The sequence below is a fragment of the Anopheles stephensi genome, chromosome 2 (assembly GCF_013141755.1).
Source record: "Anopheles stephensi strain Indian chromosome 2, UCI_ANSTEP_V1.0, whole genome shotgun sequence".
NCBI classification, from domain to species: Eukaryota; Metazoa; Arthropoda; class Insecta; order Diptera; family Culicidae; genus Anopheles; species Anopheles stephensi.
The window spans coordinates 6,645,282-6,670,346 of NC_050202.1; the positions used below are offsets into that span (position 1 = coordinate 6,645,282).

The following is a 25,065-nucleotide window of genomic DNA, read 5'->3' on the forward strand; positions in this document are numbered from 1 at the left end:
GATCAAACGTCTTCAAACACTTGCCCCTCACTATCGCGTTCTTCTATTCCAGCGCGGAAAAGCCAACATGTCCAAACGACGGTGCATGTTTTTCGAAAACATCGATGCAACGGGCGCTTTCCGCTACCAGTCGGTGGCCAACCAGAACCGATTCTTAGGCTTCCTCAAGAAGAACGGTAAGCCCGTCGGTGGATTGCGGGCCGGCGGAGGAGGAGGAGGAGGCCAAGCAGCCAAGGTGGTGGGTCCCGGTGGTGTTGTTGCCGGCCGGAAACGCCATATGGACGTGTGTTACAACTTTAGCCCAGTGACACCGGAAGCGTTTAACGACGTGCAGCAGCAACACGCTTACAGCCAACCGCAGCAAAGGCAGGAGGCTAAAGTGGCGCGTCCTCAGCAACAGTCCAACCAGCTGCAGCCACGACAGCGTCACCATCGGCAGCAGGCCCAACGGAAGGATGTGTCTGCCGGGGAAGGTAATGCGCTGCTAGCGTCCAGCTATGCCGGCGGTACGTCAGAACAGCGCCAGTCGTCACCGCCCCATCGGCACCGGCACAAACATGGCGCCGGCGGTCGGCAGGGCAAGTTGCAGCAAGGACACCCGAATCTCGATAGCGGTTTCACCGGAGCGACAGCATCGCCGGCCCTACCGCCAGCTACCCTGTCCTCCCTGTACGGCAGCGCGTACGGTAAGGGAACGCATCACCGGCGCACCCAGCTTAACTCTCCCGTATCCGGGGACGACGCTTCCATGCTACCCGCCGCACTGTCCGCCCTCGTCACGAAGCTGCCGCCAAAGTCCTCCGCTCATGCGGGTCATCTCGGTTCGGCGCTTGGGTTGCTGGACGGTGCTGCCGTCGGTGGTACGGTGCCCGGCACCATCTACCGGAAGGAACGTCCTGCCCTGGAACCAACGAATGGTGGTCGCGTTAGTAGTGGCCACGTTGGCGGTAATAGCAAGAAGAAGTCGCCCAACAGCAGCAACAACAACGGAACGAGCGGGAGAAATGCTTCCAGTAAAGTAAGCACGATGCGAGGGAGGGACAAACGGGCTTCGGGTTGACAGTCGACAGTCATCACCACCAATGTAACCACCACCACCACCACCAACCAACTCCACCCAACTCCAACCACCACCACCACCACCACCACTACCCTCTACTATCTATTTCTCAATTGTGTAGTTTACGCTCGCGCAGACAACAGGGGCTTATCGTTGAGGTTAAAGGTTGTTGTAACAGAGCCGAAGAAGCTTAAGCAGCACGGCAAGGCTATAGAGTGCATACGAATTTCTACGAACGACAGAGGACGAATGGACCGAAAAAAGGGCCGCATGTAAGTCAACGTGAGCGTTTCCGCCCGGGGGAAGTGTAAAGCGAGTGCGAGGTTAGCTTATTACTATATTATATTATATTATTAATATTATTATTATGATTATTAATATTATTATTATTATAACTCTTACGTCAAGTATGCTTAGGTATGATAATATATATATATATGAAAATCTGTATACATATACACATGCATGTAATATTATAGTTGTGACGTTCCGGGGTGTAAGCCTTCCTCCTTTAGTGTGTATGAGAGTGCGTGTGCGTGCACGCGTGCGCCTGTGTGTGTAAATGTATCATTTAGGACCCATTTTTTGTTTGTTTTTTGAAAGTGGTTTTTTCTTTATATGTAGAGCTGACGAGCGCAATGACAACAGTACTAGGAGGAAAAGGGAAACGAGCGAGCTGGAGTAAAGGGAAAAAAGGGGGGAAAAAAACACACATACTAAATCAACCACACACCACCACCCGTAATGTAGTAATGGTAGTAGGATCGACGGCAGCAACAACAGGAACCGCAAAAGCACACACGCAAAATGGGAAAAAGAAACAAAACAGGACAATAGTGAGCGTTCTACTAAGAGCAAACAGTATGCAAAGAAGTAAATAGCCGTTCGAACACATTTTGCGACACAGTTAAAAAAAATGAAATAGTAACGCCGTTCAGGACAGTGCGAAATGGCAAGACAAAATGAGGTTTAGCAACAGTAATTAATATGCGGTGGTAGTAGTGGTAGTAGTAGTAGTAGCAGTAGCAGTAGTAGTAGCAGCAGTAGTAGACAGCTACAACGCTGAAAAGCGGACGTGCGGGCGAGCGCGCTTAGACGAATTTGATTACAAGCGGACGTAACCAAGCAAACAAAGCAAACAAAAATCACAAACAAACAAACCAAGCACGCAAGAATGATAAGGAGTTCATGAAAAATAACAACAACAAAATTGTGCCTTTTCTTGGTCCTTTCCACGAGCCTTTCAATAAGCAGCAGCAGCAGCAGCAGCAGCCAATTTCAAGCAAAACGTTCTTACAAAAAACATACACTCAAAACTCAAATATTCATGATAATAATTAAAGCGAAAAGCGTACAGTAGTAGTGAGCACAGATGGCGCGATTTATTAGTGGAGGTGCGCATCGGAAACGCATATGATAGAGGCGCTTCTACCGCGACCGACGACACTCTGAGCTGACAGGCTGACTCTTACTCAGACTTTGTCCTGATCATGGCGATCGAGATCCTCAAAAGCCGTGCTTGTAGGCGTTCACATGTTTAAAACAATATCCCAAACACCCGTGGATAAGTTCCGAAGAAATAACCAACTTCCGGGATCTTTTGGCAGTAGCATTAGATTATTCCAAAATGCTTCTTTCTATTCTTGAGAATTATAGCACTATCACTATCACAGTAATGTCAGGCCACTATCAAGAGTTTGCTTGAGGTCTGCCATGACTGGTTTCCTTGACTTCGCATACCCGTGGCAAACAGCTCTTTTTGCTCAAATTCGGTGTTGAGACCTCGTACCGGATGATTGGGGTTCTAGACAAGCTCACCAAGTTGCTAGGACTCCCCAGACATGAGGAGCACTTTGATTGATTCTTGTAGCGAGATCTTAAATTGTTGGAATGTTGATAGGGAAATTGCTGTTTTGATCGTAGTATCCATAGCACGGGAATGTCTTTGAGTTGCCTACAGACAGTTAACAGCAGTTCGGTTGCTTGGATTCAAGGCGAATCAGTGACAACATCCGGTACAATTCCAACAACTCTCTAGCTTGCTAAGATTGATTTTGTTTTAAACATGTGGACAGTTGTTTCATTCACGGGAGATTGCCGAGGAGGGGAAAGGTAGTGAGAGAGTGTCACGCACAGCTAGAGTCGGTCAGACGCGCATATTCAGGCTCCAGTAGGTTAGGCGAGATTGTAATCGATTTGACGTGCGACCGTGATGTCTACAGTATATCAGTATTACCTTATAACCAGCATATATGTTACACACACACACATACACAAAGACACCCCAATACTTCACAACCTCAAACAGAGCTCTGGAGTGGATAGATCCGTCTTATACTTAGTGCCAGCCAATCCGACCGCCATTGCCGCCGGAAATCCGGGCCGCTAACCTTTCTTTTGCGTATTGTTTGCCCTCAAAATTTGCCCCCCACACACACACACACACAAACACACACAAACACTGGGAAAACTTTTAGTAGAGCCACTAAAACCCAACCTCACTCTCCGCAGTACTTTGCCGTGTGTCCTTAGCGAGTGTTGTCATTTCGAATATTACGCGCGTGTGTGTGTGTGTGTGTGTGTGTGTGTGTGTGAGTGCCTCTAGTTTCTTGTGGATTTTATTTGAAGTATTGTTAGTGGAGCCGCGCAGTCGAACGCAGTGTTTAGGTGTATGTGTAGCAATGAGGAAAAGGATAAGCACACACGCACACACACACACATCTCTACTGTAGATGTGTTGTGTGTTGTAACAACTCGCGTGTGTTTTGTGGCTGTGTGTATGTGTGCAGCACAGCAGCATCAGGAACCTGTTGTTTCCGAATCGCTTCCTGAGAGTAGAGCAGATTCAATGGAGATGCAAGGATGTACTACTACTTTATTAGTACCACACACCTACACACACACCCACACACACACACACTAGTACAGCAGGCAGCTGTAGGTAAAAGAAGCGGGGAAAATATGGAATGTCGAGAAATTGAACCTCTCCAGTATTTATGGTCAAGCTAGAACATGTAAGTTTAACGCGTTTCGCGCATTCGAAGATGGGAAGAACCGAAATAATATATATATATACATAGGGAGAGAAAAAAAAACCCAGAAAACCGGAATGTGGAAGCGTAACGATTCTCAAGCGAGATAGAATAAAAGCAAACAAGACAAACACAATAGAAAGGCAATAGAAATGGAAAAAAAGTAGGGAAAGGGAAAATGGAATGCAACAACTATACAAATCAATTGGCAAAAAGTAAACAACAAAACCAACACAAAACACAGGAAAACAAGACAAAAAAATGATGAAGAAAAAAGATAAAACAATTGAAGCATGTAGCAACATCTAGAATATTTGATTATACTTTGGTAAATTTGAAACAAAAAACGGTTAAATTATGTGGTTAAACAAGGCAACCTACAACCTATCTTTACACACCACACTTGCCACATCAACACACACCCACGTTATACACGATACACCGTAATACACCTACCTTTTACTCATGATACCCACCCACCCAAGAAATTAAGCAACAAAACTATATTAAAAAAAACAATACGGTAAACGGCCGTCTTTGCCGTGCCCGCGCATTATTTGCAAAAACCAGCAAAAAGCATTAAAAAACGAAACAAAGAGGAAGAAAATTGCTAGAAAAAAAAAACATGCAAAAGTATAATGGAAACCGATTTAAAGCTATTATAAAACAGAAACCACTCTATGTATTAGTAAACACTTACACAACAAAAGCAAAGCAAACCCATAAAAGCGATACACATTAAACACAAAACTATGCAAAGAAAGCAAAAGAAGAAGGAAAATCAATCTCATATGAAACAAGTGGCTAATCCCGACTTCAAACCACCATCACCAACACCACCAAAAACCAACTACAGGACAGGAAGAGGCGTTGGGCAAAGGATAGGCCAACGTGCACACGACGCTCATAGTCAACGTCAATATTAACGCAGGGTCGCTGTTCAAGAATCTCGAAATTAATGTAACCTTCCAGGAATATTAAGCAAAGCCGCCACGGAATGAAGCAAGTTAAGGTTCAAACTACGCCTAGGTAAAGCACTATTGCAATACTTAAAGTTTGGTGGTGTACGGGACAAACATGCGAACGAGAAGAAGAAAAAACAAATTACAAACACACACACACATACAAATTACAGCCATACCGAGACAGAACACTTGAGAAACGCTTACGCTATTAATTAAAGATGAAACAATAAAACGCCAACGTTAATGAACATTCCATTATAAGTAAGCGCGCGCCCGTGCGCTGGAGAGTGACCATATTTGGGCTATCTATCTGGAAAGAAAAAGAGTGGGGAAAAAAATGGGGCCGGATTTGCGATTACTATCACCGTCGTGCTGGGTACTCTTTCTGGTTGTCAACAGTCTCCATTTTGTTTTTTTTTTGGTCCGAATTCCCTCCAATGTTCTTGATGGACCTCTAGAAGGAGGGGTTGTTGGTTTTGGAATTTAGTTTTGGGAAGCTATCAGCAGCGGGCTTTTTTTGTGTGCTTCACGCTAGTTTTGTTGTTTTGACACGTGTTGTTGTGAGATTCGAATTTCAGGACGGGCGGGGGGTGGTGGTTCCATCGTCGGGACAAAGTTTTAATTAGCATCTGTCTCTGGGAACCTCCAAAGAAGAGTTGATAATCGAATCCACAAACTGGGATGGGTGATTAACAGTGTCCCGATCCGCTTTCGTCAGACCATCATGACATCTTCCAAATCCTAGTTCGGTGGATTGGTGGAATCGGTTCGCCCGAATTCTCTGCCAAGGATTAAAGGTTTGGGATGATGCTTCAAATTCTTGAGGCAGGGGTGGGTGTGATTGCGAAATACATTCTAGAACTAGGACTAGACACTACGAAACTATTGGAAGAAACGACCAGGTTCCTTCGCTTTCACAAAAAAAATGGCCAAAGAGTCCTCTGATTGAGAATTTGGTTCGGGAGATTGGGCAAGTGAGGCCTTTGACGAGGATGGGCTAAGTAGGCATCACAGTGAGCGAAGACGTAATAGGCTACCATGAGGAACGAAACCTAAGTAGCCATTGGTTCCAACTTCTCATAGCACGTATCAAAACCGGAATATTCTTCTAAACCCGCTTGCCGTTAGTAGTTCGTGATAGTTTCATATAAGTGTCCCTAAGTTACCATCAGTGTATAAGAAGTTCCTCACGTCCTTCAGGTTATGGACCTAGTATACGAGGTAAGTCCTAAGAGGTTGCATAAGCAGTCTTATAGCTCACTAGAAAATCCATCTTCAGGAAAATGATATGGATTAGCCTCTACTTTAGTAGGGGATATAGGGGTAAGTCGTTGGCAGTCACGGCAGTCAAGGCGGATGCACTTCTTCAAAGATTCTTGATCGCTTCAGCCTACACTCATTCTACAGTGAGACTTCTGTTTTTTCCTAACGTCCTGCTAGGCCATTCGGTTTCAATCGCCGTTAAAATCCATTATCTCGACCTTTTCCAAGGCCTACTATGATTCCTCCGTTCATGGGCACAGTCAAAATCAACCTAATCAGCCTTACAGGAACCTGGCGAGTTTAATCCAGCTCATGAACTTCATGGTCAAGCATCTTTGGATAGTCCTATCACTTTGGTCGCTGTTGCAGAATCTTGTCGCAGGACCTTTTTCCATAGCGCGAACGACTATTCTAACATACGGACCAAATATGGGGAGGGATAGCAGGCCGCCCCAATACTTCTCATCAGACTTTAGGATGGATGAACAAGCCCCTCATAATGTCTTCTATCCTTTCTTCAGAAGTCACAAGATTTTTCAAATATTTCCTTCTTTCCGTCAATTTGCTTTTGAGTGTCAAATCAAAATCGATCTAACACACCTCGTTAGCTAAAATACGTTAGTCATGGTTCTCACACACACAAAAAAAAAGCCTCGGCCAACAAGGGCTACAAATAGAATTGATATAGCTGCCAATTAGTCTAACTCCGTTCCGTAAAATTGTAAGCTGACTGGACGCGCGTAATCAAGAAGCGATAAGTGCATGCGCACTGTACGTGGCCCCGACAAAAACTTTCTCCCGGCGATAGTAGGACATACGCCACCAAAAAAAAAAAAAGGAAATGGGCACGTGTTGCAAATATTTATGTTTTATGGCCGGCTTTTTTTTGTTGGGTGTAATTGCGGCAAAACACATAACGATCAGTCACAAATCAAATGGTTCGATAAAGGAGTGATTGTATGGGGTCAGGTTTTTGTCCCATCAGGTTCCGAAGCTGATCGCAGGCAATGATTATGGTGCTGTTGAGCCCCATCTGAAGGACGAAATGAATGAACTGAATGTGTGTGTTTTTTTTTGAGGAAATTGAATGAAGGAAAAAACAATATGTTGATAATTTTTTGTCACAATAAATGATGCTTTGGGGCAATAAACTCCCTGTTGATCCGCTAGTACCTAGTTGGTGCCAACTTCCTTGCACGTTATCACGGTCATCTACATTGTTGACGGTGCTGACATTTGACTTGAGATTGGTGAAGTTTGGCATGGCTTCAAAGGAGCGATTACCGTGCAGATTAGTCATCACTCCTCTACCCAGCAGCGTTTTTCCGAAGTAGGGACTTTCGTGGTGGTCTACCAATAATTCGGAAGACCTGTAGATAGCTATAGCCATCTGCTGCACGATCCTTTGGGAGGTATCTGTGAGATACAGGAATTGTGTCCATGTTGAAAGGGTGTAAAGCACTTATCAGGATGTAGATTCGTGTTAATAGCCTGATAACTCTGTAGATTCCAGCTCCGTATCTGAAGTCTGAACTGAAGATATAGTTCAAGCTAGAGGTCCGACGAGAGGATGTCTATAATCGGGTCTCATAGTTTCCTCACAAGCCTGGTAATCTTATGCGAGTTGCCAACAGATGTATCTGAGTGCTAGGACTCTGACAGGAACCAGTTCAAGAACAAGACAGGATATGAGTTCCAATTCTACGGGAAAGCCTAAGACTCACAGAAAGGTTATAAACCAAAACCATTCGAACAACTGTGTAAACTCTTTATACCATCATCTGAAGCTTTGAACTCTATGAAGAGCAGTCAAGATTGGAGTTGTTATACTATCCCTTTTCTCTCTCCAAGACCCACCGCGCCATGGCGAAGTGATCCGATGATCAGTAGTCTATTTTGAAGTTCATGGGGGATGTCTGGACCACTTAAATTTTCCGTACCCAACAGCTTATTTCAATTATCTCTTCACATATTTGCCGGGTGGGTAAAAGACTCGAGAAGGCCCCCCCCCCCCATGACAAAATTTGTTAGGCACTATAGGATATACTCCTAAAGGTTTGCAATTCGCAGTACACGTTGCGAAAGCTTCACAGTGAGCTTTCAGTGTGCTTTCAGTGTGGTCAAAATTGGTTGAAGAAAGTCGAATAAAATATTGTTATTATTTGATTAAAACCCCCTCTCCGCTAACCCTACTATTCATTTTGGCTTACAGGGGCTTCATACTAATTTTCGGTCGCACTAGGGGTGAACAATCGGGCCTAAAACATGCACGGCGTTCTCGGACGGTAACGGAACAGTAATTCGATGAATACTTGTTACCTTGCATTGATATTCAGCAAAGAAGGAAACATAAGAATATCATAATCTCAAACCACTTGTTACAATGTATTGTATCAAGTTCTACTCGCTGTCTATTAACAGTATTAAGGAACAATGCACAATGTTTACATCAAATGGGTTTTGACCATACAGAAATCCCACTGTACAACAAAAATGACAGGCCACAGTGCTGCACACAAAAGATTCTGGGGGGGCCTTCTCAAGTCTTTTACCGCCGGGTGATATTGAAAACGCCACGAACTAAGCTTGACAGCATTAACGCACACATACTTACTTACTTATCAGGCGCTACAACTGCTTTGCGGTCTTGGTCTGCTGCAACAATCCTCGATACCGCTCACGGTTTAGAGCCGTCGTCTGCCAATCCATTATCCTGGCCGTTCTGGCGGACGCATCAACGCCATCACTCCATCTCAATTTGGGTCACCTACCACGTCTCCTCTGTCCGTGTGGAAGGCCTAAAAGGACTTTACGGGCTGGGTCGTTCTCCGGTGTCATTCTCATGACGTGACCAGCCCACCGGAGCCTGGCGAGTCTAATTCGCGGCTAAGAGGGCTTCGTCAGTTTTGGACTGAAGTATGACCGGTTGGCAGCCAGTTTCCTCAGGCTGTAATATGACCGGTTGGCAGCCAGCACCCTTGCGCGTAACTCAACATCAATGTTGTTGTCGGTGCTGACTTTTGACCCCAGATAGGTGAAGTTTTGAACGACTTCGAAGGTGCGGTCACCTATCTGTACATCACCCCTGCGTAAATCAGTGTTTGGTAGCAGGGCCGCTGATGGTGCCACCATCATTTTGGTGTTAATCTCCAACCCGAGGTTCTGTGCCGCACGCTCGATCCTTTGATAAGCTTCTGCTACACAGGAGAGCCTCAAACCAATGATGTCTATGTCATCAGCGTATGCCAGGATCTGGATTGACTTGTAGAAGATGGTCCCCGTAGTTTCCACTTCCAAGTCGCGGATGGCTCTCTCTAGCGCCAGATTGAAAAGGAGACAGGCGAGCCCATCTCCCTGGCTCAAGCTCTTGGTGGTAGCAAAGGGCCCTGAGAGTGTTCCATCCACCTTCACCTGGCATGTGATGTTGGCCACTGTCATTCGTACAAGCCTGGTAAGCTTGTCCGGGATTCCAAAAGAGCTCATTGCGTCGTACAGTTTTACCCTGGCTATGCTGTCATAGGCGGCTTTAAAATCAGTGAAGAGATGGTAGGAGTGGAGCTGCTGCTCCGCCATCTTCTCCAAGATTTGCCGCATCGTGAAGATCTCTGGTCAGTGGTTGATTCTTTTTTGCTTTTTCTGTAGTCGGTAGGTTACTTCAGGCAGGGTGACTGGCCCTGCGCCCTCAAGCCCCCAGGTACCTCTGAAGGGCCTCGTGGCAGTTCGATTCTGCCCACCCCCCTCCTGTTAAGCCTTGCTCCACCATCCGCCCAAGGGGTTAGGACAGGCCCGTGTACCCAAGCTTGGATATGTGGTGGGGTAAGTTACCACTCTGTACGACGAGGACGAGGACGGAATAGGGGTTGGGTAGGGGAGCCTGTGTAACCCCGAAAGGAGTCTCGGATCCTAACCCATTAACAGAGCAACACATAAACACTTCTATTTGTTATTGCACTGTTTGCACCAACCGAAAACCGATCATAATTTATTGCTTTCATTGTACATACCACACATACACATGTATAGTATAGTATAGACCCGTCGCGTCCCTTCCAGCACACTCTATGGCCCTCCCACCTCCCCCCGATTAATGCACTATAAGCTCACTGGTTTTTTTTTTTTTTTGTTCCTTTTGCAACCGACAACCCCGTGAAGATTGTGTGCAGGCTTCTGTGTTGTAGAGTCGTGTGTTAACCCTTGTGCGCTACCCGTTTTGTGTAGTTGCTACCCTATTTGTTCCTTCGTGGGTGTATTTAGGCGAACATTTTATGATCGTTTAACCTTCGTTTTTGTTTGTCCGTTTTGTATATAGGTTATATACCTTCCATAACACATGTGTGTATATACTTTAACCATGTATAATAATATATAGTAGAGGCACATTAGATTGTTACGCGCTTCGCGTGTATTGTACACATACGACGACACCTTGGTTTTTTGTTTTTCTTCTTGCTTCGTTCCCTATCGATTCCCATTCGCTCGCTCAATACTGTTACCGTGTTGGATTATAAAAAGTGGTTTCTTCACATCCGTTTACGCATAAGACACTTCTGGAAAGCGAAAAAGGAAAGTTAAAAGCAAAACAAAGAAAAGAGAGCGAAACGGCCGCCGCCCAATTCACTACTCCGCCTGCGCTGATCGAATTCTCGTGTGCACCAGCAGCGTGGCCAGCTCGAGCTCTTCGCTGTACTTGTTGCGCAGTACGATACTGCGATAGCCGGTCCGGATGGCACCGACCGGAAATACGGCCTGGCCGATAAAGTTCGGCTCCCCGAACATGTCCTCGTCCTGCACCTCGAACCGGATCATCGCGAGGTGCGGATTCCATATCCGAAATTCGCAGATTTCGTTCCAGATCGGGTTCAACCCGTTGTCCGCTAATTGGGGGAAAAGAGAGGGGATGGAGAAGCAACAGTCGGAGTTAATACGCGCAGACGGCATGTAAATCCACGCCTTACCTATGGCTCTGGTACGATGCTTGATGCCACCGTCAAACGGTGCGCCCAACACTTCCACCTCCACCAGCGGGCTGGTAATGTTGCGGCTCACCTTGCACAGATTCCGGCCACCGATGATGCGCACATTCACAACCATCTGGTTCACCCCCACGAGCGTGTTCGGATCGGTCGGGTCAAACTCGTCCCGGAACATAAACTCCGGCTTCAGCAGGTAGCCGCAGCCCCCATTGTCCCTAAATTTGGCCTGATTCAGCTGCATCGGTTTGTCCGGCGTTTGGAAGTTGAGCGCAATCATCTGCGACCCACAGTTCCACAGTGCCGTCGGATGGTAGTTGGACGAATCGAGCCGCTGACCCTTCGGATACACCCGGCTCAGATGGTTCCGGTGGTAGCGCACGAACAGTGGGCGCGTTTCCGGCTGCAGAAAGTATTTCTCCGCCTTCGTTTCCGGGAAGCTGGACATTTCGTAAAACACCCACGAGGCGGGATGATGCTTGAACGGTACGCTGCGACAGTAGATGATGAGATCGGACATTTCTTTCGCGACGCGCGAATTGCGCTCCATCTTGCGCCGTTCGTTCTCCATGGCGCTCGCATTTTGGGCCGCCTCCTTGATGGCACACATCCACTCGTACGCTAGCTCCTTCGTCTGTACGCCGACCTCGAACACGTTCTGCATGGTTGGGTTCTGGATGCGCAGGATGCGCTCGATGTCCGGATGGTTGCTGTACGCCATCTCGACCACCGCGCCGTGCACGTCTAAGGAACCTGCAGGGCAGAGAAAGAGAAAGAAGATGTATTACAGGCCATATGGACATTATTAAGGCGCTCCCTTACCTTTCTGCAAGCTTCCCAGCATCAACGGCTCATTAGCGCCTTCGTCCACCAGCGTGCCATCGTCCATGGCGCTCAGCTCCTGCACGTAGTTGGCCGGGAAGTAGTGTTGCCGTTTGCCACCGTAATCACCCAACCACCAGTCGTTGCCCTTCTTCGCCACGTTGGTAATGATTGCGTGCTTGCAGAACGACAGCTCATCGTCCCGCTGGGCTTTATAGTCGTACAGCGCTTTCACCGTTACGTTCTCGTTGATAACCGTTGCCGGGTCCATATAGCCGTACGCGCCACTTTCTTCTGGAACCTGCAAGGGAGATGTGCAAAGGCGGAGGATAAATACAACAGAGAGCAGAGAGAGAGAGAGAGAGCGAGAGATCGCCACCGTACTTACATCCATCGTGTTGATCCGCCGAATCATTTCCCGCGGGATCGGATACGTTAGCGTCACCTTCCGGTAGAGCGGATGTTTCGAGTAGAAATTGACCAGATCCACCAGACTTTCAAACTCCATCCCACCCATCTCGTACAGCCGGCCTTCCACCCGTATGCGGCAGTGTTTGAATTTGCCGTGCGCCCTAGCGGATGGAAATTCTCGCTTGAAATCGATTCATGCCTGCAGATCGCAATAAGCCAGCTTGCTTACCGGAAGGAAATGACGAACGCTTTCGGTCCCTTATCACTGGGCCGCACCAGGAAGGCACCGTCCTGCGGGATCTGGTTGAGCACAATCTCGGACTGTTCGCGGGTGGTCGTGTGGTGGTACCATTCCTTCGTTTCGTGCTTGTTCGGCTGCGGGACCGGTTCCTTCAGTGTGATGTAAAATTCCTGCAATTCGACAAGCCACACGAGGATATCAAAATTACCGACTTGGAAAGAGAACCATCAGCTTCCGATCGTCTTACCGCACTGCGAAGCGCATTCTGCCGGTAGTACATGATCAAGCTGTACAAACTCTCAAACAGCACGTTCTCCATCAGATAGTACTTCGTGACGCCCTTGTCCTGCTTGAGCTTTATCCGACAGTGGTTCGGTTTACCCTGGCGCCAGAAGGACAGGCAATAGTCCCCGACGAAGGTAACGCTTTCCCGCACCAGGAACGTACCGTCGCCCAGGTGGGAAAATTGTTGCAACAGCTTTTCGGCCTCCTCACGCCCCCCGGACAGCTTGCCGTGGAACCAATTCTCCCCGAAGTGAAGCTCATCGTTCGAAAGCACAGCACCATCGCGGGACGTACGGTTGGCGAAACCATTCTCCTCGCGCTCATCGTCTCTACCGTCATTGTCCCGATCGGGTCTAAAACAACGGGAACATTAGAGTAAAAACCTACACCGCGGTTCAGCAACACACACACACACGCACACTTACCGCTGACTGTCCGTGTAGAAGAGCTTGTGCTGCGTTAGCACGAAAAAGTGTGCATTCCAACCCTTGTCGACGGGATCCTCCAGATACAGGATACCGTTCTTGACGGTATTCCTGATGTCCAGCTCGCTCTCGTCGTTCGCACGCAGCAGGATGGCCGATTCCTTGCCCACCTCATCCACCACCAGCATCCCGTTTTCGGGCAGCTTCTTGTGTTTCAGTATAATTTTACGCTTCAACTGCTGGGGTGAGGGTAGCTGCGTTTCCGCCTTATCGATCGGTTGCGTTAGCAGCATCTCACCAAACACTTCCTGCATCGCCTGTGCCATCCGCCGTTGCTGGGTGAGCGAACAGTTCTGCTCGATCGACAGGATGAGCGGATACTCGGACGTGATGAAGGCGTGCTCCTTGATCGTACGTATAACGTCCATAAACTTGATGCGTGTCGTGAACGTGTGGCCATGGAAGATGAGCGGCATATTGTCCGGCCCGTCCCAGCAATCTAGCTCAATGCAGCGGCATCCCATGCGCAGCGCTCGGGCGTACGCTTCCACGGAAGATTCGCTCGAGAATTGATCGCCCGTCAGGTAGGTGTTGTGCGAAGACGAGATCCAATAGTGGGCGAGCGGGCGGGTCATGTCCTGGTACACCGTATCGCACCGCTTGTCCCAGATTTCGTTTTGGCGCGAAAACAAAAAATCGATAAACTGAAAGCAAAACGAGCGATTAGGTCGGTGAATCCGATATCGGTAAGCCCTCGGCAGATGGGGGGTGGGGGGGGGGTTCGTTACCTCGTGCAAACGCAGATAAGGTTCGCTCACGTCACGTGCCGGATCTTGGATGTAATCGTTGATGAATTTGGCTACCACCTCTTCGCTCTGTCCACCAGCACCACCGTCCCCGTTCCCACCACCGCTTCCTTCGCCCTCTTGCTGCACTTTGGCGAGAAACCGGCGGAACTCCTGCAGCGTAACCGTTTGCCCGTCCTGGCTGTACGTAGCCATGCGTATTCCATCGAAATAATCCGGCAGTGCCGTCGCGGGTAGTATCAGCCGCTGATAAAGCCGTGTAAAATCATCAAACCCAAGCTCGTTCCGGCGCCGGGTGTCCACCTCGTGGAAGATGTCGTTCAGCTTGGCGGTGGATATTTTACAGTTGATTTTCGGCAGAAACGATCGAATGTCCTTCAGGCTGGCCGTGCCGTTCGCTTCCATTAGGTAAAATTCGCGCCGAAGCCACCGCTCGATCTGCAACCAGTACGGTGAGGTTATGGTGTCTGAGATCAGATACTTCAGTCCTTTTAGCCACATGTCGGCCTCTTTTTCGGAAAATGCTGCAATCACCGGATGGAAAGATTATTCGATCGGTTGACAATCGGGACGGTGTACTGTAAGATTCGCTTACCGACGATCGAGACGGTTCGCAGCTTGAAATCGTTGCCGTGCAGTATGACGAAACATTTGCGCGGTTCACTCTTCTTTGCCTCTTCGGGCCACTTTTCAAAGTCTTTCGATTTCTTCCCCGGACGCACTTCCTTCACCTCGCGCAGCTCTAGCGATCCTTCGTAATTGCCGCGTCCGTTCGTTTGCACCGAGGACCAGATGATCTGAAAACAAGGAGGGGGGAAATGTGTGAAAATGTGTTCCAGCCTTATACCATATGGTAGCTGTCTCCCCCCCTGCGGACGTGTTCTCTCCTACCTGTCGCGTTTCGCGGCGCAGCATTAGCGTTTTCTTTTCCGGCCGTTTGCGGGGATAAAACTTCTGGATCAGTGTGCCCCGCTCGAGCTGGCAGATGATCTGTTCCATCTCGCCGAGCGCTGCCAGGCAGCTGGTGCCCGTGCCCGACCCGATACTGAAACTCATCCTGGCTGCAATTCACCAGCGCAGGCACACAATATTCCTGGCCACACGCAACCTGGTGGTAGCACAGCAACAAAAAGTGCACACACGCACGACAGAGTGGGCGCACGGTGTGGAACTATCTTACTATGCGGTGGAAACGGCGACTGTACGCCGTATCTTGGAAACCATCCCCGATTTCCCTGTTCCAGCAGCAGCGACAGCAAACTACCAAGAAGGCAACATAGGCAAAAAGAAAGTTTCGTACGGCAACGGAGTGTATCTGTTGGGGGGATAAGGAAAACTTGGACGAAAAAGAATAATAAACGTTGGTGGCGGAAGTGAACTGTCAACTGGCGATCGAGTTAGCATGCTGCGCACAGTGGGAAGGTACGTCGGTCATTCGATGGGGGTAAATGGAGCAAAAATTAATTTTAAATAAATTGTGTTGGTGTCCGTTTGCATAAACAGTCAAGCGGTTTGTTGTCTTTCAAATTAATAACCTAGATTTCAGCTCTTTCAACGGAGTTTCCTATGCACATCGGCAAATCAGTTTCAAGCCGACCAAAACAACACTCAGGGGCAAATCATCCATCATTCAGATGGGATTCCTACGATAACTCCCCGAAACTCTAATGGGGAGCAACAATTTCCAAGCTCTTCTGGCTCTCAGGCAGGACTGTCGTATCACTGTAAATAATGTTTTGTGAAACGCTGGCTCTTAAATCCGGAGCCGATCTCTCCAAATCCCGGACGAACAATCGACTACAACGTGAGGACCGTAGACAAGGATTGAGGATAAATGCAAAGAAGACAAAGTTCCTGTTTGGTGAAGACTTTTGAGCGTTATAGAGCCCCACTGGGAAGCGGAGTACTATTTGAAGGTGAAAATCTCGTAATGGTAGATGTCGAAAACAGACAATAAAAGTAGAAATACAGAAAACAAGCGCCAAACCAGAAAGGAAAGAATTCTTGTCAGCTCAGACCGAGATTCCTGAAATCATGGCCTGCTGATAACATTCGTGGTGTGTAAATGCACCCTCATCCACTTGACAGCTGTCAAACGAGCAGCAATTGACAGTGAACAATTGTACCGATAAATAAAAGAACCTGCAGCGAGATTTGCACATTGTTGTGTTATTTTCGTGCGTGAAACTATCGAATTTTTGGCGCGTCTCACTATTCAAACCCACTAGAAACATGCATCGTTCAAAAAGTGCACTGAGTTTGCTTCAGCAACTGACCAGATTAAGGGCCACGGCGAGCGGAACCACACTGGCAAGGTAAGCAGCTACCCGGTGAAATGCGACGGGATGATGTAACTCAGGCACCGTACACCGCAATAGGCTTGTACAATGCGCATCGGCTTATTAATCGAACTACGCTTTTCCTACCTTCCACCAGCCGTACGATGCAAACGATGAATGTAACACACGCTTCGGACACTCGATTACTTTGGTCCGTAAACCGTACGACACACGGCCTACAGCTGCGATCCTTTACCACAGAGAAAGACACAGCACGTGTTGAGGAACCGACCGAGAACGAGAAGAAGCTAACGCTGGAACTGGAAGAGACACGGAAAGAGGCGGCCGATCTCGCGGAGAAAGTTAAATCGTTGGATGTACGTATGATCCGTTCGGGGGGGGGACGAAGAGTTTTTTTGCATTGAATTAATATTTGTTTCATGGTAAAAACAATAACACAACAGGACAAATACAAGCGCGCCTTGGCGGAGAGTGAAAACATTCGACGACGGTTAACGAAACAGATTGACGACGCCAAACTGTTCGGAATCCAGGGTTTCTGTAAAGATCTGCTGGAGGTAGCGGATATTTTGGGCCACGCGACGGAAGCTGTCCCGAAGGATGAGGTAACCGCCGGCTTTCGCTCTCATTACGTGGGCCTCTCATGCTAACGCAATCTCTCTCTCTCTCTCTCTCTCTCTCTCTCTCTCTTTCTCTCTCGATCTGCACGCACACGTGTAGATTTCAGATAAGAATCCTCACTTGAAAAATCTGTTCGAGGGACTCTCCATGACGCGTCAGCAGCTCAACAGTGTATTTAAGCGACACGGGCTGGAACCGGTCAATCCGATGAATGAAAAGTTTAATCCCAATCTGCACGAAGCGCTGTTCCAGCAGGAGGTGGCCAATGTGGAACCGAACACGGTCGTGGTGGTGAGCAAAATCGGATACAAGCTGCATGACCGCTGCATACGTCCAGCGCTCGTAGGTGTGACGAAGGGTTAGGAGAGGGGTGGACAAATCCTGGGGACACATGAACAAAAAAAAAAAGAATATTGAAGGACAGACAGAGATGGTTATAGATTTATAATGTCCTTCGCACACATCGGAAGGACACGCGAATAATTCCACAAATAAACAAAGCTAGCGTGTGTTTCGACCAAATAACTCCCAAGCTTAGTTCTTTCTAATTTAAGCGCTGACACCAATTCGGGGTGGTTTTACGTATCTCTATTGCATTTATTGTTTGCCAGCCACGCGCGCACAAAGGCGGAGAAAAAAAGCTACCGAAAGCCATCTTTCCTTCCGGGCTTGATAGTTGGTGGTAAATGGATTGTTTGTGTCTGTGTGTGTGTGTGTTTATATTTTGTTGGGAGAGCGGGCGGAGAACAGGAAAAATGAACTTAAAAGCAGAACTTATACTTGCTCTTGGAAAGGAAAATAAGCACTCTCACACTCCGATCCTAATGATGCAAAGGTGCCTTAAAATGGGTGCCCTGTTCGCGCTTTAAAACCCTTGCTGGAACTGTTTCGAATCCATGCGTGCCAGTATAAGCTCGAGCTGACGCTTCGCCTCGCACAGTGGGAAATTGTTCATGTCGTAGTACTGTGGCGCAATCTGCAGTAACCATTCGGCTGAGGAAAAAAGAAGCCAAAAAAAAAAACGATTATTAGTCATTTTGATCCCTCTACTCCAGGAGCTTTTCGAATTGGGGAACCACTTACGCTTAACGTCCGTCACGGTTCGGATGTAGTTCTTGGTCGTCAGCACAAACTCGTTGTAAATCACCCATTCCGGTTTGTGATCGAGACAGGTGGACGGATGCAGCTGTACCACCTGGTTGTCCTTTATCGTCTGATAGTGCTTGGTTCGTTCCAAATGAGCAACCTGTCGACGAGAGGGTGGACATGTTAAATGCTTTTCGACTCAACTGAAAGCGGTCCTTTTTGAAACGTACCTGCATGAAGAAGCCCTGCACCAACGCTTTGCGAATGTTAAAATAGTACTCCCGCGACGTAAAGTCCGTACTCGTGCGCTGCAGCTGGAAGCGATCCATGATGCGGGCTAGCTGTTGTCTTACATTGTCGGCCGACTTCAACGACCGGTAGTTGATGAAGTTATCGTAACACCAGCCCTGATCTTCGTTATCTGAAAAGGCGGAAAAAAATGGAGGTTATGGGATAGAGAATCACCATCAGCATTGTTTTGCATACATTCAGGCGTTTGCAAGCAGCCTGTTCGAAATTATCACCAATGGCAACCGTTTGAATATTTCTACAATGCTTACTTTGTTTAAAAGCGTGGTACACGTTCAACAGCGTCAGATGGTCACCATCAACGTGCGCAAAGCGCATCTTGGCATCATCGGCCGCCTTTTTCATCTCGTTCGGCCGCACGAAGCACTGTGGAACTGTTGGAAAGCGGAAAGCGTGTTTAGTGATTGATATCGCTTACACAGAGGCAAAATCTCGTTTCGAAACGGGCCCACTTACCCGACAGCATAGCAGTAATGGACAGGATCTCGTTGGAGCAGTTGTGCTGACAGCTGGCAATCAACATTTTCGCCAGCTGCGGATCCAGTGGGAATTCAGCCATCACCGCACCGAGATCCGTCAGATTACCGTCATCGTCCAGTGCGGCCAGATAGTTGAGCAGCTCGAGCGCACGCATCAGCGTTTCGGGTGCGGGCGGATCCATGAAGTCAAAGTGTACCAAATCATCGATTCCGAGCTTTTTCAGCTGCAACACCACCGTGCCTGGAATGGGACAAGCGAGAGGAGTTTTGTGAAATAGGGAAACACTGATGGAATAAACCGTTTCTTACCCAAATTGGAACGCAAAATTTCCGGATACGTATTATCCTGCATCTCCGTCTTGTACGCCTTTTCGGTGTACAGCCGGAAACACTTTCCGGGTCTCGTTCGTCCGGCACGACCGGCTCGCTGCTGCGCGGACGCTTTGCTGATCGGCGACACGAGCAAACTTTCGACGCGAATGCGCGGATTGTACACCTTCTGTTTGCTAAATCCGGGATCAATCACAAACACAACACCGTCGATCGTGAGCGACGTTTCGGCAATGTTTGTCGATATGACCACCTTCCGGCCGATCGCACCGTTCGCACGTTTGGGTGGTGCTGGTTCGAAGATTTTCTGCTGCATATGGGGCGGAAGCGTCGAGTAGAGGGGAATACACTTCAGCTCACCCACATCCGGGCCTAGATTGTCGATTTCACGCTTCACACGCTTGCAAGCCTCCTCGATCTCCTCCTGACCGGTCAGGAACATCAGTATGTCACCCTCGATCTCTTCGCACATGTGAATCTGTATCACGGTACGGATTGCCGCTTCCAGATAGTCCCGTTCCGGTTCCGGTGTGTAGAAAATCTCTACCGGATGCGTACGCCCCGGCACGTTCATGAGCGGCGCATTGTCGAAGTACTGCTGGAACTTGCCCGCGTCCAGTGTGGCGGACATGACGACTAGCTTCAGGTCCTTCCGCTGTCGAATCACTTCCTTCAGCACACCCATCAACAAATCCGTGGCCAGTGTTCGTTCGTGAGCTTCGTCGAGCAGGATGACCTGATACGCTTCCAGCATCGGATCGCTCATGCCTTCCCGCAGCAACATACCGTCCGTCATGTACTTCAGCAGGGTGCGAGGGCTCGAGCAGTCCTCGAAACGAATGCTGTATCCCACCTCCTGTCCGAGCATTACGTCCATCTCTTCCGAAACACGCTGCGCCACCGACATGGCGGCCACCCTACGCGGCTGTGTGCAGGCAACACCCTTCGAGCTCGTCTGCAGCGCATACTCGACGCACCACTGAGGTATTTGGGTTGTTTTGCCGGAACCGGTTTCACCGACCAGCACGATACACTGGTGCTCCGCCAGCAGGCGCATAAAATCCGTCTTGTACTCAAACACCGGCAGCGTGATGCGCTTTTTGTACAGATTGTAGTAGTTCTGGGTGTAGGCAACACCGTTCAGCGGGTTCTTGCCTCCCGTTTCGGATGATCCGGCGGCTGCTCCGGCCGCTACCATCGCTTTCGATCCGGCACTGGAACTGGCGCCGGAGTCGTGCTTTGATGAGCCAGCACCGGATGAACCTTCGGCCGCAGCCTTCTCCTCTCTGCAAAGACAGCGAAAGAAGAATTTTGTTGAAACATGTTGACGCCATATTTTCCGCAAGCAGAACGTGTTCATAGGGCGAAACACACACACACACATACAGGCACACACAGGTACACATAAGGGGTTTGCTTACCTTCGCTTCTTGATGAATGGATCCATCACTTCGATACGCCGCTTAGACATTTTTAACGCGCTTTCTTTCGTCCGCAATCAAAAAACACACTTTAATCTCGCTTTCAACGCAAAGGACACTGCGCTCACGGCCCCAACCGGCTTAATTCTCGGGAACTTATTACGCTGTTTACACGACCGTCCACCGTCCGACAAGCGTGGGACACAGCCACAGTATGCCTTCCTTCCGTTTTCTTCTTCGCACTATTCTTCAGCGCTGTTTGATCCTGTGCGTGCGCTTTCTGCAAACGAACTTCCGCGAGGAAATCAGAGGAGTTTCCTGCCACGCGAAGCTCACCGAACGGATGACACACAGCGGCACATTGTTCTTTATCTTTTGGAGACGGAATTAAGCGATGAAACGGTGTGGAAACAGCAGCAGAACTAGGGAAAATTCGTGACCACACTATTGATCTCGGGTTGCATGCTTCTGCATGCCGAGAAAAATGGCGTTCAGAACTGTCAAACGCGCGTGCGGTGATATTCAGCATTTCAGCACACACAAGATTATTAGTGCGGATTCTCTCAATCAGCTGTGCGTTCTAAAATTCAAAATTTTATTTTTCTTGTGCTCGGAGGACTTATTAAATATGGAATTTGAACACAAATGAGCAATTTCAAAGCAGATTTTCACTAATTATTGTTCAAAATAAGCCTGCAAACTACGTGCTGTTTGCTTGTAATGGTACACCTTTGCTGTATAGACCTTGCCGCATGTGCTTCCCGGTTTGACAGTGCAGCTGCCAAAAGCAAAACAACGGGGCGCCTTCTTCTCGGCCGGTCGATTACGCAAAAAGACCACACTTTCCTGGGTAAAATGCTACGAAATTCGGCCACCGTCCTGTTTCAATCGGCAAACCTCGCGCGCACGATACACACCACAGCGGCGTGCAATGAAATTCGCAAACTGGCCCGACTCCGCGTAGTCGACAACAGTGAAATCGGCAAACGTGCCATGGCTGAGGGTAAACCGCCCAAGTGCATACATGTTTACAATAAACAAAGTGTCGGGCGGATCGGCGATAAGGTGCTGGTGGCGATCAAGGGACAGAAAAAGAAGGGAATTCTCGTCGGATGTAAGCAGTTCCAGAAACCGAAGATTCCCAAGTTCGACAGCAACAATCTGGTGCTGATCGATGACAATGGGACACCGCTGGGGACGCGCATTCACGTACCGATTCCGACAATCCTGCGCACGATCTTGAAGGAGAAAACACAGGCGAAAGGAGCGGACTACACGAAACTGCTCGGCATTGCAAGTAGATTTGTTTAATAAACCGAAAGGAAGTGTTGTATAGTAAAGAGAACAGTGTTGGTTACATGTTTATCTGTTTGTAATCGATCCCATTCACCATCAGTGGATCGTCCGCCTTCGTTCGCCGTTTCTTGGCAGTCGCATGTCTTTCCAGCATCTTCTGCTTCCGTTTCGCGTTCATAATGTCCACCATCGGTTTCAGAGCGGGCGGGACAAGATATTCCGGTATGTCACCCATGTGTTCCTGCACGTGCACCGTGTGAAGGGGTCGGTCGTGACGCAGTGTTTGGAAGTCACGTGGATTTTTCTCAAAGAACGACTACAAACGAAGGAAAGAAATTTACATTAAATTAGCCGTTCTGCCTTCATCTCAGCGCAGGCTATTTACCTTCAGCTTTTCGGAGTTGAACATTTCCATCTTCAATTCCTTTATCCGAGCCTCACGGATCGAAAACTTTGTAATCGCACGCCATGCGTCCTTGGACCGGTATCGGAATGCTTCCACTTCGTCCAGATTGAAGTTGAAATTGCTAGCAAGAGAAGAACAAACATTGAATCAGAATAGTTCTTGCGGGTTTCGTTCTCTCGAGAGAATACATACCTCATCGTGAATTCTGCATCACCCGCCAGTGTTTGTAGAAATTCTTCGACCCGCGTCTTCATTTCCTGCTCCTCGGCACTTACGAACGACAGAACGCTTCCATTGTTCTTGCCACGTGCCGTACGGCCAGCACGATGAATGTACGAATTGATGTCGGACGGGAAATCGAAGTTCACCACACACGACACACACTGGAAATCGATTCCTCGCGAGACGCTGGATTCCGCCTCCGTTTGCTGCAGCAATTCCTTGGCGGTTGGCTTTTTCGCATTTTTCTTCTTGACCAGCTTTGGGTTGTCGGTCATTTGTTCGTCCGAAGCGATGATCGTGTCATATACGCCCTGATTGAACTGGTTCACCGTGTGGCAACGAATTTTGATAGGCAGCTCCGAATTCAAAATGCACGAACGAATGCCAAACTGTTCCAGGAACAGCTTCAATCTGAAACGGATAAGAAGCATTCATTAAGACCATTGCACTTGAGGCATGGAACCATTTGTCTGCATCTGATTCTAAGCCATCAGAGAGAAGATTAGTCCAGCTTTCATATGACAGCCAATGAACGGTAGCGAAAGAATCACTTCCGTTCAATGCTGCCTCAAGATGGAAGATGCTTTCATCATCGGCAATGGTTGCAACGTTTTTCCATTCATTCGTCATTTTCCCATTCGGCTTACCTGTAACACCGATTCACAGATTTCACGAAAATGATGCACTTTCCCTGGATCAATTTCAGCTTCAGCGCCGTGTACAGTATCGCCGCCTTATCAGCTTCTTCCGCATTGATTTGATAGTGCTTCAACTGACTGCCGACCGCCAGATGTGGTTCCTCCAGCTTCAATATTACCGGGTTGTGAAGAATCAACTGCTTCAGCTTAAGGACATCCTCTTCCAGCGTGGCCGAACACAGTACCGACTGGTGCACCGGCGGGAAATGCTTCAACACTTCCTGCAAATCCTTCTCAAACCCGAACGTAAACATCAGATCCGCCTCGTCAATCGTCACGCAGCGAAGACTATCCCGCACGTTCAACGTTCCATCGGCGAGTACGGTGCGCAATCGGGCCGGTGTGGAAATAACGATATCCGGCCGCTCGGCAAGCAGATGCCGGTGTGTTCCTTTCTGTTCCTTCGAGGAAAGGTCCACGATCCGCAGGAAAGGCCCGAAGGAGTACGTCAGACTGGCAAACACTTTGGCAATCTGATGGCAAAGGTCCTGGCTAGGGGCCATCACAAGTACGGTCGTTGCACGTACCTCCGCCTCGCGCTTGTACCGGAGCACGTTCTGTATGATTGGGATAGCGAACGCGGCCGTCTTTCCCGAACCGGTACGGGCACGAATCAGCACATCCTTGCCTTCCATCAGGAACGGGATGGCTTTCTCCTGCACCAGGGTAGGAGAGGTCCATCCCAAACGGGCTATATCCTGGAGATAAAGACAGGTAAAAGTAATTAATACGTGCGCGTGCCTAACAGCTTCAGTATTGCCATCAGTTATATTTACCCTCAGCAGACGGTCGTCTAGTTCTAGCTCGTGAAAATTAAGCCCATTCTCCGGTTCGTCCATGTTGATTCGTACCTGTTGTGGGGTTGAATTTACGAAGCGCGTGTTTACGATGACAGTTCGAATGACAGCTCTTCACAACCAAGGTGCCTACAGAAGAAATGTTGCCATGGGGTTGTTTTCCAAATATGTGCAGCTACAGGAAAGTCTAAAGTTACGGCATTGATTACTAACCAAATTATGCCCAAATTGGAAATTTTGTATTTGTGTGTATCAAAGTTATCATGAGCTTCTCCTACGGCCGAAAGGCATCGGGGATCCCGTGGGAGCCCGGTGAGGTTTCGATGCTTTCGTGTGATACTACTACCACAGGGCTATAGAACGACCTATGACCATACATCAACTGATAATAAAATATTCAAAGAAGCTAATAATAGTGAGCACAGGGTTCCAGAAGTGCAAAACCATAACCAGGATTAACTAGTAATGGAAGCCCTATTCTACTACTTTTTTGTTCAATAGTAATGGCCTAGGAGTAAGCAATACGGCCAGGCCGTTCTTTATGAATAAAAAAAAAATGGCCTAGGAGTATTGTTTTAAGGGTATCCTTCACAGGGCTTTGTTCGCCAAAGGACCCCGTTGCGAATGCAACTTCAGCGTACAAGATCGATGTGTTAACCGATAGGTTTCGTCGTTCTAGGGACCACCTAGCCCTATGGGGTCACGTCTATTAAAAGTCCAGGGGCCTCGGCTTCCAAGCGACTCCATTTATCGGCTAAGGTTTCCCAAATCTCTCCGATCGCACCGGAGTTACTGTAGAAACCGGAGCTATTTTGTATGC

At 48.3% G+C, this 25,065-nt stretch overlaps 6 protein-coding genes across 11 annotated transcripts in view; 3 read left to right on the plus strand and 3 right to left on the minus strand.

The window, feature by feature from the left end:
- The window catches only part of LOC118504267, a 64,453-nt gene extending 59,135 nt beyond the window's left edge, over positions 1–5,318 (plus strand). For all 6 annotated transcript variants that reach the window (XM_036038498.1, XM_036038497.1, XM_036038499.1 and 3 more), the window contains one exon: positions 53–5,318. In XM_036038498.1, coding sequence (XP_035894391.1) covers positions 53–1,060 — 1,008 coding nt within the window. In that variant the 3' untranslated portion in view covers positions 1,061–5,318. The remainder of the gene's footprint in view (positions 1–52) is intronic.
- Positions 5,319–10,259: 4,941 nt separating this feature from the next.
- LOC118504266 (1-phosphatidylinositol 4,5-bisphosphate phosphodiesterase gamma-1) lies at positions 10,260–15,653 on the minus strand. The gene is made up of 10 exons (XM_036038495.1): positions 15,172–15,653; positions 14,876–15,077; positions 14,263–14,804; positions 13,475–14,178; positions 13,012–13,402; positions 12,753–12,934; positions 12,501–12,684; positions 12,113–12,413; positions 11,276–12,043; positions 10,260–11,194 (listed from the first exon to the last, which is right to left on the minus strand). Exons 1-10 carry the CDS (start codon positions 15,334–15,336, stop codon positions 10,938–10,940), a joined length of 3,696 nt encoding a protein of 1,231 aa, XP_035894388.1. The 5' UTR covers positions 15,337–15,653; the 3' UTR covers positions 10,260–10,937.
- Positions 15,654–16,378: 725 nt separating this feature from the next.
- On the plus strand, positions 16,379–17,723 carry LOC118504272 (grpE protein homolog, mitochondrial). The gene is made up of 4 exons (XM_036038506.1): positions 16,379–16,595; positions 16,717–16,936; positions 17,024–17,185; positions 17,301–17,723. Exons 1-4 carry the CDS (start codon positions 16,513–16,515, stop codon positions 17,562–17,564), a joined length of 729 nt encoding a protein of 242 aa, XP_035894399.1. The 5' UTR covers positions 16,379–16,512; the 3' UTR covers positions 17,565–17,723.
- Positions 17,724–17,774: 51 nt separating this feature from the next.
- On the minus strand, positions 17,775–21,324 carry LOC118504270 (putative pre-mRNA-splicing factor ATP-dependent RNA helicase PRP1). The gene is made up of 7 exons (XM_036038502.1): positions 20,827–21,324; positions 19,385–20,691; positions 19,053–19,316; positions 18,848–18,970; positions 18,518–18,708; positions 18,285–18,447; positions 17,775–18,194 (listed from the first exon to the last, which is right to left on the minus strand). The coding sequence occupies exons 1-7, from the start codon at positions 20,874–20,876 to the stop codon at positions 18,067–18,069; spliced, it is 2,226 nt and encodes a 741-aa protein (XP_035894395.1). The 5' UTR covers positions 20,877–21,324; the 3' UTR covers positions 17,775–18,066.
- Positions 21,325–21,590: 266 nt separating this feature from the next.
- Positions 21,591–22,167, plus strand: LOC118504273 (39S ribosomal protein L14, mitochondrial). The gene has a single exon (XM_036038507.1). The coding sequence runs from the start codon at positions 21,682–21,684 to the stop codon at positions 22,135–22,137; it is 456 nt and encodes a 151-aa protein (XP_035894400.1). The 5' UTR covers positions 21,591–21,681; the 3' UTR covers positions 22,138–22,167.
- On the minus strand, positions 22,112–24,371 carry LOC118504271 (probable ATP-dependent RNA helicase DDX56). Its single transcript, XM_036038505.1, has 5 exons — positions 24,225–24,371; positions 23,398–24,146; positions 22,721–23,161; positions 22,508–22,649; positions 22,112–22,438 (listed from the first exon to the last, which is right to left on the minus strand). Exons 1-5 carry the CDS (start codon positions 24,285–24,287, stop codon positions 22,181–22,183), a joined length of 1,653 nt encoding a protein of 550 aa, XP_035894398.1. The 5' UTR covers positions 24,288–24,371; the 3' UTR covers positions 22,112–22,180.
- Between the last annotated feature and the right edge of the window lie 694 nt (positions 24,372–25,065).